The 15,011-nt window shown below is 42.6% G+C and overlaps 2 protein-coding genes across 6 annotated transcripts in view; one reads left to right on the plus strand and one right to left on the minus strand.

The window, feature by feature from the left end:
• The window catches only part of TATDN1 (TatD DNase domain containing 1), a 61,669-nt gene extending 57,988 nt beyond the window's left edge, over window positions 1-3,681 (minus strand). For 3 of the 5 annotated variants that reach the window (XM_030795157.1, XM_030795156.1, XM_030795155.1), the window contains exon 1: window positions 3,606-3,677. Coding sequence is in view for 2 of the 5 variants with exons in the window: in XM_030795154.1 (XP_030651014.1) it covers window positions 3,606-3,627 (22 nt within the window). In the remaining 3 variants the exon portion in view is untranslated. Of the gene's footprint in view, window positions 1-3,605 lie in introns of all 5 variants that reach the window. The other 2 variants (XM_030795154.1, XM_003256189.3) reach the window with 1 other exon arrangement.
• Window positions 3,682-3,686: 5 nt separating this feature from the next.
• Window positions 3,687-14,560, plus strand: NDUFB9 (NADH:ubiquinone oxidoreductase subunit B9). The gene is made up of 4 exons (XM_004090805.3): window positions 3,687-3,868; window positions 7,637-7,829; window positions 11,584-11,697; window positions 14,334-14,560. The coding sequence occupies exons 1-4, from the start codon at window positions 3,768-3,770 to the stop codon at window positions 14,463-14,465; spliced, it is 540 nt and encodes a 179-aa protein (XP_004090853.3). The 5' UTR covers window positions 3,687-3,767; the 3' UTR covers window positions 14,466-14,560.
• Window positions 14,561-15,011: the final 451 nt, after the last annotated feature.

The following is a 15,011-nucleotide window of genomic DNA, read 5'->3' on the forward strand; positions in this document are numbered from 1 at the left end:
TGATTTAAAAACTTAAGGAACAACCAAATGTGTGGCTCTAAATGGGATACTATTTTGGACATGACCACCAAGGGACATTTTTGGAACAACAGGAAAAATTTGAGTATGATTTTGGTATTAGTTAAGATGAACATTCCCTGAAATGGAAAGGTGGAGACTGTGATTGAAAAAAGCAGAGTACAAAAGAGTAGCCTCAGTATGATCTTATTTTGTTTGGTATGCCTACAGAAGATCTGGAAAGATAGACGTGGAGGTGTTATGTGTGATTTGGAGGAACTGTATTAATCTGCTTTTGCATTGCTATAAAGGACTATCTGAGACTGGGTGATTTATAAAGAAAAGAGGTTTATTTGGCTCATGGTTCTGCAGGTTGTACGAGATGCATGACACCAGCATCTGCTTTTGGGAGGATCTCAGGAAGCTTCCAATCCTGGTGGAAAGGGAAGGGGAGCCAGTGTGAACTCATTACCACAGGGAGGCCATCAAGCCTTTCATGAGGGATCCACCCCCATGAGATGGATGGTGGGAAGTGACCCAAACACCTCCCACTGGACCACCTCAACGTTGGAGAGCAAATTTTAACATGAGATTTGGAGGGGACAAATATCTAAACTGTATCAGGAATGGAATATGATGTTTTTATTTTCACTGTTGTTTGTATTTTGCATTTTCTTCTTGCACAGATATTTCTCATTTTTTGGTGTACTGTGTAGTCTAAGATCAATGCAGTAGAGATTTTGGCATTTAATAGTTGCAGGTATAAGTATTTTTGAGAGTGGAAGAGTTTGTAAATAACACCCAGGGAATAGAATTCCACTTGTGGAGAAAGAAAAGAGAGTATAAGCTGGGCTAAATAAATTCTCATGCTGGCCAGTGGTTCCACGTGTAATCCCAGAACTTTGGGAGGTGGAGGTGGAAGGACTACTTAAGGCCAGCAATTCAAGACCAGCCTGAGCAACATAGCAAGACACAGTGGTCTACAAAAAAAAATTAGCCTGGTGTGGTGGTGAGCACCTCTAGTCTCAGCTACTTGGGAGGATGAGGCAGGAAGATCACTTGAGCCTAGGAGGTCAATGCTGGAGCCATGATCTAAGCCACTGTACTCCAGCCTAGGTGACAGAGCAAGAGCCTGTCTCAAAACAAACAAAAACCCCCATTGTTGGGGTATAGTTCTAAGGGGCAGCCACTTGTTATGCAAGTAGAAAAGAGAGAAATGTAGAAAGAATTACAATGGTCAGCTGTCTTAAATCAAAACCTAAGGTAATTTTCATAAAATTGGTTTAATTTTTCATGCAACTGTCCCACGTGAAGCTTGTTCGTGGACCAATCTTCCAGGGATTTAATATGGTGTTTTTCAAAGTATTGTTCAGAACTCATTATTAGGCTAAGAAATTAGTCTAGCGATTCATGGGCAGAATTTTTTAAATGACACAAACTGAAAGATTAAATATCAGAGTAAGTCATATACCAAGGATGGAATGCATAATATGATCTCATTTCTGTTTCAAAAAGGAAAAAAAAAAACCTTGATATGTTGTATTTTTATGAATCTGTATAACAATCTATTAAAAATTAGGGAAGGCTATAAACTTTTAATATGGTTACTTTAGGAGAGTGGGGCTAAAGGAGACCATGCAGAAAAAAATTTATTCCAATTATTTATTCCAATAAAGTCACCTTCTTTAAGAAGTCTTTTCTTGCTTATTTTATCTGGTGCTAATCCCTTTACTAATTTTCTTATCACCTTAGCACTAAAGCCACTCATTCATACTTTCCCAAATAGTCATTGTACTACGCCCCTAGGAAAAAAATATAAATACCATACCAGTATCTGCCTTAAGAGTTTGATCTAGTGGGAAAGGCAGACTCATATTTAATTATAAATAATGTGGTATAAGTTTTAAGGAGTAAGTAGGTAGACAGGCAACAGGGTAGTTGGTAGGCAGAGGGAATATTTTGGCCCCAAATTCCCACTCTAAAACCTTGTCAGAGGTAACAAACAGCATGCACAAGTGTTTATAGAGCAGCCCAGGGATGGGCTAGAAAAGTGGGCAGGGCTGGACCACAGAAGGGCTTTGTATGGTGTGAAAGCATTTAGGCTATCCTGAGGAGAGCAAATGAAAGATGTGAGAAGAAACATTTAGCTGTTTGATTTTTAGATACACCAAAATGGAGTCTACATGGAGAATGGATTTAAGACATTAACTTGAGGCAGGGATTTGGTTGTATAACATAAACACACTTTTAGAAAGTTATGTGGCCTTTCTTTATGGAGTACTTCATGGCTCTTTATTCCATCTCCCTCATCAATTATATCAAAGGTTAGGATGGAAAGGCTAAGACACGGCAATGTCTTATTTGAGAACCCCTCCCCAAACCCCTACTCCAGGCTTTCCCACAGCAATTTCAAAACCTTTTTCCTGGCACTTAACATATTCTCCCCTGCATTTGCTTTTGACTGTACAGTACATAGGCCTTAGGTCTCCAGTCTGAAAACTGCACCACTAGATTTTACAGTTCCACAGGACTTAGCACAACGTCTTTGAAAAAAAAAATACTGCTTAAATAACTCTCAGATCTAAATGTATAATCCTAATCTCTTGATTGCCAGACCACATTCCCAACTGCCCAGATATCTCTACCTGGATGTCCTATAATTATCTCAAACTTAACCTAATCCAAATGGACCTGGATACCTCTCCTCACCGCCAAACTAGTCATGCTTCCATTTCATATTTAAGTATTTTTCCAAACCCTGAGTCATCTTTGTTCACTCTCTACTACCAGCCATGAACACTGAGCTGCTAAATGCTGCACACATCTCTTCCATTTCTCTCTCTTTTCCATTACCCTAGTTTAAGCTCTTGAAATGCTTCCCTACCTCTCCCTATTTCCCACAAAACCTACATAACAGCTATCAGGATTACCTTGCTAAAGCAGAGGTGTGATCACTGTCATTTCTCACCTTCAAGTAGCTGGAAACCCCACAAAGATGAGGATCATGCCCATTTAAATCCCGGCAGCATTCTCCCTCTCATTGTACTTGCCAAGTACAGTTTGTTTTTCTCCCCACTACTTGTGTTTTCTAGTTTCTCCACCAGATGGTGATGACAGTACAACTGGGAAATTTGTGCCCTGTGTTCCTAGGCCAGTGCCAGGCCCACATGAGGCGCTCACTAACTATGATATGAACGAATGAATGGTTGGTTGAGTAAATTGGTCCCCAGAATCGGTCATCCTCTCCGCCAAGGCAGAGGGGACGGGCCGGGAGGTGCACGTGGGATGAATGGAAACATAGTGATTGGCCTTCTTGGAGTTTTCTTTTTAAAAAAACTGAATACATTACAGATGTTAAAAAGAGCACAAAAATCATAACTGTACGGCTTGTTAATTTTTACAAATAAATACACTCTAGTGAATCCAGAACCTAGATCAAGAACCAGAACATTACCAGCACCCAGAAACCTCCCCGCGCCCTCTTCCACTGAGCGGCCCTTTCAACCCCTACAAAGCCGGAGGGCGCAATTCCTGGGTCCTGTGACCTTGGTGACCGACGCCCGGGACAAGTCAGAAAGACCCAAGGGCGTGGAAAACGCTCCTCTTACCGATAAACTTGAAGCGACTCATGACCGCAGATGGGGGACCTCCCCGGCGGAAGCGGAAGTGGCCGCCGGCAGCTCCGCCCTTCCGGCTGGCCCCGCTCCGTCACCTGCTGCAGGCGTACGGTTTCCCGGTTCTCCCCGCGGCAGGGGAAGGTCAGCGCAGTCATGGCGTTCTTGGCGTCGGGGGCTTACCTGACCCATCAGCAAAAGGTGTTGCGGCTTTATAAACGGGCGCTACGCCACCTCGAGTCGTGGTGCGTCCACAGGTAAGGGATGGGTACCCAGGACTCGGGGAGGTGACCCTGGGGGCCCCATGGAGGTGGAGAGGCCACCGGGTACCTGGAGGTTCAAGGACTTCGGGAACGGAATTGGAAGGTGGCCTCTCGCTCCACAGAATCCTATGGTAGACCCGGGTTCTAATCCAGGCTTCGCCACCCATGGCCGGGAGACCTTGTAAAGTTGCTTATCGGGTCTGGGCCTCAGCTTTTTGTTTAGTAAAACGGACGCAGGACAGCGCAGAGGGTCGCAGGAAAATTAAGTGAAATAAAAGAATGTGCCGAAACTTGTAATTGTCATGGGTCCAGCGCTCGCTAAACCGTTTTCTTCACGATCTTCTCCTTTCCAATATTAACGGCAATAAGCTATGCATTATTTTCTTTAGTCTGCAAAACTCCGGGAGTTAGGAATTATCTTAAGCTTATTTTACAGATAAGGAGATAAGCCCAGCTAGTAACTTGCGCAAGGTGATAGAGTTTGTAAGTGAGCCAGGGTTAAAATTTAGGTCTTCCTCCAAAGCATCATCATTCTCCCACCCCTCCCATTAGCTTTTCTCTTTTTAGCTTCATCTAGTCCTTTTCATTACCTTTACCTCTTTTTCACCTCTTAATTCTCTTTCCACCTCTATCCGTCTGAGACTAGTCTTAGAACATAGTGTTAAAATGTGTAGATTTTAATAACCTAAATTCAGTGCAAGGTGGGCTAACAACCCAAGATGTGTGAGTGCCAGGCCTCCACTCCAGTCTTACGACTCCCCAAACCTAGTTTTATAAGAAGGGCTTCTGGGAAAAAAACTCTATGGAAAATGGAGTGGGCCTGGAAGAATTGCAGAGGGTATCCTCGAAGCCCAGATTGCATATATGTGACTATTAGAAAATCACTGACATACTTCTCTTGATTTGGCAGGAAGATGGCCAAGTACAATGTGATGGGATTGTTCTTCCTTGAGTTTTCCTTATTTATTTATTTATTTGACAGAATTTGCAATTCAGATTCTATGCTCTATGCTAAATATATAAATGTTAGTAAATCCATTTTTGAGCTGCAGCAGCTCATGGATTAGTGGGGAAAATGGACATGTAAACAAATCGATGATGAAGGAAGTTGAGCCATCAAGGATTCAGGTATCCCAACACAAATGATAAATGTTTGAGGTGATGAATATCCAAATTACCCTGATTTGATCATTATACATTATATGGATGTATTAAAATATCACATGTACCCCGTAAATAGGTACAATAATTATGTGTCAAAAAAAATTAAACATGAAAAAAAGAATTCAAGCAATACTGAACTATAGCTGGGAATACTAAAGTCCATAGTCCTAGAGGAAAATGATATAAACTAGCTACTATGACAGCTATGGCTCAGCATTTTTTAGATCGGACATTCTTTCTCAATCCTTGCCTTAATTTCTTCCTCCATTTGCCCTCATTGTGCTGTTCTCTGTGGTTCCATCCTAGGCTTACTGTGTTGCTGTATGTACTCGGGCAGCCTCATTTAGTGCTGTCACCACCTGCACTCATTTGTCTCTAGAGCTGTAGTTAGAATTGCTTGTTAGATCACCGACTGTTGGCTGGGCGTGATGGCTCACACCTGTAATCCCAGTACTTTGGGAGGCTGAGGCGGGTGGATCACCTGAGGTCAGGAGTTCGAGAACAGCCCGGCCTACATGTGAAACTGCGTCTCTACTAAAAATACAAAAATTAGCCAGGTGTGGTGGTGGGTGCCTGTAATCCCAGCTACTCACAAGGCTGAGGCAGAAGAACCGCTTGAACCTGGGAGGCAGAGGCTGCAGTGAGCCGAGATCGCCCCATTGCACTCCAGCCTGGGCGACAAGAGTGAAACTTTGTCTCAAAAAATAATAATAAAAAAAAATTGAAAAGATCACCAACCGTTCTCTCAAACTCAATTTATCTAAATTCTTTGAAATCAAACTTGTTTTCCTATCACTCCCCATTCTGACTCTTTTCCCAAATTCCCTGCCTCCGCTAATGGTATTATTAGTAATTCAGTTACTGAGCTTTAAATCTCAGAATTGTTCTCAAGTATTTGCTCCTTATTCCTTTGCCAGTAACACACATACTCATACACCACGTATAATTAGACACTGGTTTTTGTAAATTCTCTTTCCAGTATGATATTAGTAACTGACATTATTGAACACTTGGGAAGTACCAGGCACTTTTTAAAGTTTGTTTATCTTATTGAATGCTTATGACAATCTCAAGATATACACACTGTTATTACCACTATTTTACAGAGGAGGAACCCGTGGCCTAGAAGACTTTTGTTGTTGTTGTTGTTAGATGGAGTTTCGCTTATGTTGCCCAGGCTGGAGTGCAATGGCGCGATCTTGGCTCACCACAACTTCCGTCTCCCGGGTTCAAGCAATTCTCCTGCCTCAGCCTCCCGGGTAGCTGGGATTACAGGCATGCGCCACCACGCCTGGCTAATTTTTGTATTTTTAGCAGAGACGGGGTTTCGCCATGTTGGCCAGGCTGGTCTTGAACTCCTGACCTCAGGTGACCCATCCACCTCAGCCTCCCAAAGTGCTGGGATTACAGGCATGAGCCACCGTGCCCGGCCTTTTTGTTGTTGTTGTTGTTTTGTTTTTTTGAGATGAAGTCTCGCTCTTGTCCCCCAGGCTGGAGTGCAATGGCGCAATCTCAGCTCACTGCAACCTCCGCCTCCCGGGTTCAAGCTATTCTCTTGCCTTGGCCCCCAGAGTAGCTGGGATTACAGGTGCCTGCCACCACGCCTGGCTAGTTTTTGTATTTTTAGTTGAGACGAGATTTCACCATGTTGGCCAGGCTGGTCTAGAACTCCTGACCTCAGGTGATCCACCTGCCTCGGCCTCCCAAAGTGCTGGGATTACAGGCGTGAGCCGCCATGCCCGGCCTCATTTTTGCATTTTTAGTAGAGACGGGGTTTCTCCATGTCGGTCAGGCTTGTCTTGAACTCCAGACCTCGGGTGATCCACACGCCTTGGCCTCCCAACGTGCTGGGATTACAGGCATGAGCCACCACACCTGGCCAGAAGACATTAACTTACCCCAGGTTACACAGCTAGTAGTGGCAGAGCTAAGATTCGGGCCCATACAGTCTGACTGGAGAGCCTGTTCTCCTAACTTGGAAGTCTAAATGTCTCTCCTGTCTCCTGTCACCATCACAGCTCCCTACTTTCAGGCCCTCATCAGCTGTGTCCTAGATTATTGTCAAAACCTCCTAACTGATCTTTGCCCAGTTTCTTTAGAACTTGACTTTAACTTGCCTAAGTTTATGCAGCTAATGTCAGAGTCAGGATACAAACCTAGCTCTATATGAGCTAAGCAATACTGTTTCCACTAAGTAACACCTTTCTTATTCATCTTTGTATCTCCAGAATTTAGCATAGTGACTAGCACAAGATAGAAGGAAATGGAAGTTGTCATTCGATGAATGTTGAATGATCCTACAGAGGTTAGAGCTTTTCTCTTGCGAATGCTCTTTTCTTTTTTTTTGTTTAAATCCTCTTTCCATTGTTGGATGTAAGAGGAGAAAAATGGTTAGGGTATATATTTAATACAGTATTTTTTTTGCTGCTGCTGTTTGGTGGGCTATAGAGGAAGCAGCCATGATGATAGGCTGCTCCATTGGGAGGGTTGGGGGAGGTCCACTGCCCATCCAGAAGGTATCAGAAGTGCAGCCTCCTGTCAGACAGCAACCACATGAGTAGGTAACATTTCTAATCTTCAAAATCATTTTGGTTTAAGAGACAAATACCGATACTTTGCTTGTTTGATGAGAGCCCGGTTTGAAGAACATAAGAATGAAAAGGATATGGCAAAGGCCACCCAGCTGCTGAAGGAGGCTGAGGAAGAATTCTGGTACCGTCAGCATCCACAGCCATACATCTTCCCTGACTCTCCTGGGGGCACCTCCTATGAGAGATACGATTGCTACAAGGTAGGTGAGAATTATAATGGTGACTGCCTTCTGAGAAATAGACTTTGTTTCTTCAGTCCCAAACCTCAACCTTAGAAATCACTTGCCCTTCAAGGGGTAGGTAGGAGACTTATTTCCTGACAGTTGTCAGATGCAGGCCTACCTCATTTTATTGCATTTTGTTTTATTGTGCTTGGCAGATATTGTATTTTTACAGATTGAAGGTTTGTGGCAACCCCATGCTGAGCAAGTCTATGGGCACCATTTTTCCAACAGCATGTGCTCACTTCCTGTCTGTGTTTCTCAGTTTGGCAATTCTTGCAATATTTCAAACTTTTTTTATTATTACTGTATAATAATACAGTACTACTACACACAGTTGTGGTGAACTGTGATCAGTCACCTTTGATGTTACTATTGTCATTGTTTTGGGGCACAAAAAAACCATGCCCATATAAGACAGCAGACTTAATCGATAAATGTGTGTGTGCTGACTGTTTCACCGACCAATAGTTCCTCTGCCTCTATCCCTCTCCTCAGGGTTCCCTATTCCCTAAGACGCAGCAACACTGAAATTAGGACAATTAACGACCGTACCATAGCCTCTAAGTGTTCAAGTGAAAGGAAGAGTTACATGTCTCTCACTTTAAATCCGTTGCACATCTCTTACTTTAAATCAAAAGCTAGAAATGATTAAGCTTGGTGAGGAAGGCATGTTGAAAGCCAAGGTGGGTAGAAAGCTAGGCCTTTTCTGCTGGTTAGCCAAGTTGTGAATGCAAAGGAAATTAAAGGTTTTTTAAGGAAATTAAAAGTGCTCCTCCAGTAAGCACACAAATGATAAGTGGAACAGTCTTATTGCTGATATGGAGAAAGTTTTAGTGGTTGGGACAAAAGATCAAACCAGCCACGACATTCCCTTAAGCCAAAACCTAATCCAGAGCAAGTCTTTAACTATTCATTTCTATGAAGGCTGGGAGAGATGAGGAAGCTGCAGAAAAAAAAGTTGGAAGCTAGGAGAGGTTGGTCCATGAGGTTTAAGGAAAAAAGCCATCTCTGTAACACAGATGTGCAAGGTGAAGCAACAAGTGCTGATAGAAAAGCTGCAGCAAATTATTACACAAAATCTGGCTAAGATAGTTGATGAAGGTAGCTATACTCAACAACAGATTTTCAGTGGAGATGAAGTAGCCTTTTTTTGGGAATAAGATACCATCTAGAACTTTCATACCTTGAGAGAAGTCAATGCTTGGCTTCAAAACTTCAAGGACAGGCTGACTCTCTTGTTAGGGGCTAATGCAGCTAGTGGTTTTAAGTTGAAGCCATTGTTCATTTGCCATTCTGAAAATCCTGGGGCCCTTAAGAATTATGCTAAACCTACTCTGCCTGTGCCCTAGAAATGGAATAACAGCCTGAATTACAGCAAATCTGTATACAACATGGTTTACTGAATCTTTTAAGCCCATTGTTGAGACGTGCTACCATGTCTGCTAACACAACATCCATTCTGCAGCCCATGGATCATGGAGTAATTTCCACTTGCAAGTTTTGTTATTTAAGAAATATATTTTGCATAGTTATAGTTGCCATAGATAGCGATTCCTCTGATGGATTTGGGCAAAGTAAAATTTTCTGGAAAGAATTCACCATTCTAAATGCCATTAAGGATATTTATGATTCATGGGAAGAGATCAAAATGTCAGCTTTAACAGGGTTGGAAGAAGTTGATTCCAACCGTTGTGGATGATTTTGAAGGGCTCAAGACTTCAGCAGAAGAAATAACTGCAGAAGTTGTGGAAATAGCAAGAGAGAATCTAGCAAGAGGATCAGAATAGAAGTTGATCCTGAGGATATGACTGAATTGCTGTAATCTCATGATAAATCTTGAGCAGATGAAGAGTTGCTTCTTATGGATGAATAAGAAAGTGGTTTCTTGAGATGGAGTCTCCTGGTGAAGATTTTGTGAACATTGATGATAACAAAGGACTAAGCATAGTACATCAACTTAGTTGATTAAGCAGCAGCAGGGTTTGAGAGGATTGACTCCAGTTTTGCAAGAAGTTCTTCTGTGGGTAAAATGCTATCAAATGGCATCCTATGCTTTAGAAGTGTTTGGTGAAAGGAAGAGTCAGTTGATGTGGCAAACCTCGTTATTTTAGGCAATTGCCAAAGCCACTCCAGCCTTTGGCAATCATCACCCTGATTAGTCACCAGCTGTCAACATTGATCCAATACTCTCCACCAATAAAAAGATTGATTTTCTGATGGCTCAGATGATTGTTGGCAGTTTTTATCAATAACGTATTGCTTTTGTTTTTGTTTTGGAGACGGTCTCCCTCTGTTGCCCAGGCTGGAGTGCATGATTATAGCTCACTGCAGCCTGGACCCCCTGGGCTCAAGCAATCCTCCTGTCCTAGCCAACCAAGTAGCTAAGAAAACAGGTGCACACCACCACACCTAGCTAATTTATTTTATTTTTTGTAGAGATGGAATCTTGCTATGTTGTCCAGGCTGGTCTCGAACTCCTACCCTCATAGAATCTTCCTACCTCAGCCTTCAAAGGGCTGGGACTAAAGGCAGGAGCCACGTCACCCAACCAATAATGTATTTTTAAATTATGTCCTTTTTTTTTTTTTTTTTTTTTTTTTTTGAGACAGAGTCTTGCCCAGGCTGGAGTGCAATGGCACAATCTCAGCTCACTGCAACCTCCGTCTCCCAGGTTCAAGCGATTCTCCTGCCTCAGCCTCCCAGGTAGCTGGGATTACAGGCATGTACCACTACGCCTGGCTAATTTTGTATTTTTAGTAGAGACAGGGTTTCTCCATGTTGGTCAGGCTGGTCTCGAACTCCTGACCTCAGGTGATCTGCCTGCCTCAGCCTCCCAAAGTGCTGGGATTACAGGCGTGACCCACTGCACCCGGCCTAAATTATGTACATTTTTTATGTATATTATGTGAGGTTTGCCACATCAATTGACTTTTCCTTTCGATAGCATTTTACCCGCAGAAGAACTTCTTTCAAAATGGGAATGAATCCTCTCAAACCCTGCCACTGATTTATCAACTAAGTTGATGTACTGTTCAAAGTCCTTTGTTATCATTTAATCAATATTCACAAAATCTTTACCAGGAGGACTCCATCTCAACAGATATCATAATGCTGTTGGACACTTTATAGTATAGTATAAACAAAACATTTATATGCACTCGGAAACCAAAAACATTTTGTGACTTGCTTTATTGTGATATTTGCTGTATTGCAGCGGTCTGGAACCAAACCCGCAGTATCTCTAAGGTGTGCCTGTACTGTTTTTTAGGTGTCAGTTTTCTCTCTCTGAGACGTCATCAAGACTTTTCTTTCTACATTCAGATTTAAGGTCGTACAGTCTACTTTTTGCTATAACAAAGTTCATTTTAGACTTTAAAGTTAACCCACTTGGATTGGTGCTTAATATTTTTGAGATACTCTAAGAGTTCCAAGTAAGATAAGACTACTTTGGATATTTAGAGAAGGCAGGTAGGGGAGGAATGAAGCCAGTTCTCCGTGGACTGATGATGGTGCTATTTTTCAGCACCGTCTTTGACTCTAAGGCATTTTCCTTTATCTTTGGTTCCTACTTATCCTCTGCTGTTCCTTGCTTAGAGTTAGAAACAGTCTGTTAGAACACCTGTTACATAAAAATGTACCTTGATCTTTGTCTTACATCTCTTGAGCAGGCCCTGTCAGGGATAGGTAAATGTGTCCTGTGGATTGATACCATGATTTCCTCTCCTGACAGGTCCCAGAATGGTGCTTAGATGACTGGCATCCTTCTGAGAAGGCAATGTATCCTGATTACTTTGCCAAGAGAGAACAGTGGAAGAAACTGCGGAGGGAAAGCTGGGAACGAGAGGTGCGTTCTACTTGTACTTCGTTATTCCTTAGCTATGTAGGTGGAGTGAAGTTTTGCTCCCCACATGCAGAGGTCCAGATTCCAGCCATGACAGTTACTCTGGGCCCTTGCTTCTCAGATATGGTTTAGTATCTAAGTGTATCAATTTAACATTTATAACCACCTTACAAGTAAGTTAAAGTGCATTCCCTGGTCTTTTTGGGTTTGTCTTTGATTTTGCTTCAGATCTCCTTCTCTTTAGTCTTTTGCCTTCTTGCTATACTTTCCCTTAACCTGCCTCTCCACCATTGTCTTAGGCATTTTTCAATCATGTTAGGATGGTCAGTTACATTTTTGAAAGCTCAGTCTTGCTGTAGTGTGAAGAATATATTGGAGAGGGGAAGAGGGGAAGCAGAGAGACCCATCTAGGATTATTGCAGAAGTTTAGTCAAAAGGTTGTCATGACTAACACTAGGGTGGATGAAGTGGATATGGAAGGAAATTGACTCAGGACATCATTTGGAGGGATGGGACGACTGACTGGATGTTCAGCGTGGGTGAGGGACAGGGAGGAATCAAGAATGGTTTCTGGGGCAGGGTGCGGTGGCTCACACCTATAATCCCAGCACTTTGGGAGGCCAAAGTGGGTGATAGCTTGAGGTCAGGAGTTCATGACAACCAGCCTGACGAACATGGTGAAACCCCATCTCTACTAAAAATACAAATAATTAGCCGGGCGTGGGGGTGTGCACCTGTAATCCCAGCTACTTGGGAGGCTAAGGCAGGAGAGTTGCTTGAAGGAGGTGGAGGTTGCAGTGAGCTGAGATCGCGCCACTGCATTCCAGCCTGGGCGACAGAGCAAGACTCCCATCTCAAAAAAAAAAAAAAAAAAAAAAAAGAGAGAATGGTTTCTGGGTTTTAAGCTTTAACATCTGGAGTTTGGTGATGTTTTACTGAGATAGGGAAGATTGGGGAAGGGGGCACAGGTGTCAGAGCAGCAATCGAGAATTCATTTTGGAAGTGTGAAGTTTTGAGAATCCTGTGAGACATCAAGTGCAGATATCAGAAGCCAACTTCAGATGTGGAAATCTGGAACTCCCAGGAGAGATTTGACTTAGAAACAGAAACTTGGGAGTTTTCAGTTTTAAAAGCCATGGAGAGATGTATGGAATCCTTAGGAGAGAGTATAGAGAAAGAAGAAAAGGAGAAAGGATTCTTTGTCCATTATAATTGGGCAAAAGATTGTATATAAATACATTTGGGTTAGAAGTTTTGAAGATGACAGACTTGTGTGATAGCTTCTTTTTTTTAGTGAAATAAAAGGAAAAGCCCAGAATGAGTGGGCGCAGCATATTTGGAGAATGTGGACAAGGTGTGATAGTCATGAGGCGAGGAAGAGCTTGCTGGAGAGCAGTAGGATGGCCAGGTGGCAAAGGCCCATTTGAGGTTGGGAATAATTAGAGAGTAATGACTCCAATTTGCTCCCATATCTTTTTTCTCTTTAGCAATACTAAGCTGTGTGAGCACAGGCCTGAGGGTATATGGTTCGGTTTGTCTGTTGCTCAGAGAGTGACAAGGGACTTGAGGTTATTCGAAAGGAAGCTATTGTCATGATGGAATCTAAGCTGGATTTAAAAAAAAACAAAGTCAAGCCAGTGGGGGCAGATGCAGAGAGGGAAGGCCAAGTTGGGAGGATCTGTGAATTTGTATTCTGAGTTTCAAAGAGGCATTTAAACAAATGAGTGGGAAAGGGAGAGTGTGGTTGGATAGTGGGATATTTGAATTCATGATTTGGAAGTTGTGCTGGTTCTGGTGATAACACTGAGGATATTGACCTTTGGAAATGTTTGGCCAAGGGGGACCCAAGGGAAGGGCACTGTGGCCAAAGGGGGCAGTGTTTTGTCAGAAACGTCTCACCGTTTAGAAGCTTGAAGGATATGCATGGTGAGCCGCAGGTTCATTCTGCAATTGAGCACTCGGATAACATCAAACAATTCCTCCTTTACATATTCCATCACTTCAACGTTATTAAGCAGCACATGTGACTGGAGGCCCAGGGCAGCCACAATCCAGAATGGGTTATCCTCTGTTAGGACATTTATCTTGGCCATAACTAGAACTGGAGGTAGCAGGGCAGCATTTGGCAGAACTGGGCATATTTTTACATGTGATTTTGTGATTTTCGTTCTTGGTTGCTAGGAAGGGGGCTTAGAATTAACATCCCTAACATATTATGAACTGAGGTTTCTTAATGATGCTTTTGGAGAACACTTAGCTGAGACACAACAATAAATGTTTTTCTGGTCAGTGGGTGGGGGACTGTGACAAGGAGAATTGGAATGATAGTTGTCATGTTTTTGTCTACAGAATAAGAGGAGGTCCAGATAATGAGGTGATGAAAAGGGGTGAGGGGAAGAATAGGAGGGGTAGGCTTTGCTATTTAAAACAATGGGAAAACCCTTAAGGAGACTTTTCTAAAAGTGTGGATATGAAAATAAAGCAGGTATATGTAAAAAACACTTTTCAATATTGTGATCAGATAGTGTGTAATGTCAGTGACACACCGTAGACATAAAGCTGACCCTTCACTGCAACAGACAGATTTTTATAGTCAATTAGATTCCTTTGGTAATGATTCCTTCCTTGCCTCCTTCTAGGTTAAGCAGCTGCAGGAGGAAACGCCACCTGGTGGTCCTTTAACTGAAGCTTTGCCCCCTGCCCGAAAGGAAGGTGATTTGCCCCCACTGTGGTGGTATATTGTGACCAGACCCCGGGAGCGGCCCATGTAGAGAGAGAGAGAGAGAGACACCTCATCTTTCATGCTTGCAAGTGAAATACGTTACAGAACATGCACTTGCCCTAATAAAAAATCAGTGAAATGGTCTCTGGTATGACTGACGTTCTTCTAAGAATTACTGTGATGCCAAGTGACTGTGCCACTGTCATTGTTTTATCAATTGTGCATGTAAAGAAAATGACGGGACATGTGGTCAGTCAGCTGTGTTCTCTGCAATAAATCACTGATAGCACATGTTACCAGCAAGGAAAAACTGAGGCAGAACCAGATTGAGGCGAACAAACTCTCAAGTCAAAGGCCTAATTAGCTGTGGTAACTAGAAGGAATAAACAAAGCCAAGAACAGAAATACTGAGGATTTAAAAATAACCTTTCTGGTTTTCTAAAGATTTCACTAATGGAATTTTAGCTTTTATTAGAAGAACAACTCTCCCTAAGAAGTACCTAGTCAACAAGTAAGCATGGAATTTGTGGAGTTCTCTCAGGGGTAGAGGTTTGATGGTTGGGGTTAAATGGTCCAATGTGGGATAAAACTTTGT

The sequence above is a fragment of the Nomascus leucogenys genome, chromosome 16 (genome assembly GCF_006542625.1).
Source record: "Nomascus leucogenys isolate Asia chromosome 16, Asia_NLE_v1, whole genome shotgun sequence".
Classification (NCBI taxonomy): domain Eukaryota; kingdom Metazoa; phylum Chordata; class Mammalia; order Primates; family Hylobatidae; genus Nomascus; species Nomascus leucogenys.

What these genes read in the sequence shown, in the direction of transcription:
- NDUFB9 (XM_004090805.3), top strand. Translation starts at nt 3,768, where the DNA reads ATGGCGTTCTTGGCGTCGGGGGCTTACCTGACCCATCAGCAAAAGGTG. An exon ending in GAGTCGTGGTGCGTCCACAG is followed by an intron (nt 3,869 to 7,636) that starts GTAAGGGATGGG and finishes TTTTGGTTTAAG; the next exon opens with AGACAAATACCGATACTTTG. An exon ending in GGGAAAGCTGGGAACGAGAG is followed by an intron (nt 11,698 to 14,333) that starts GTGCGTTCTACT and finishes GCCTCCTTCTAG; the next exon opens with GTTAAGCAGCTGCAGGAGGA.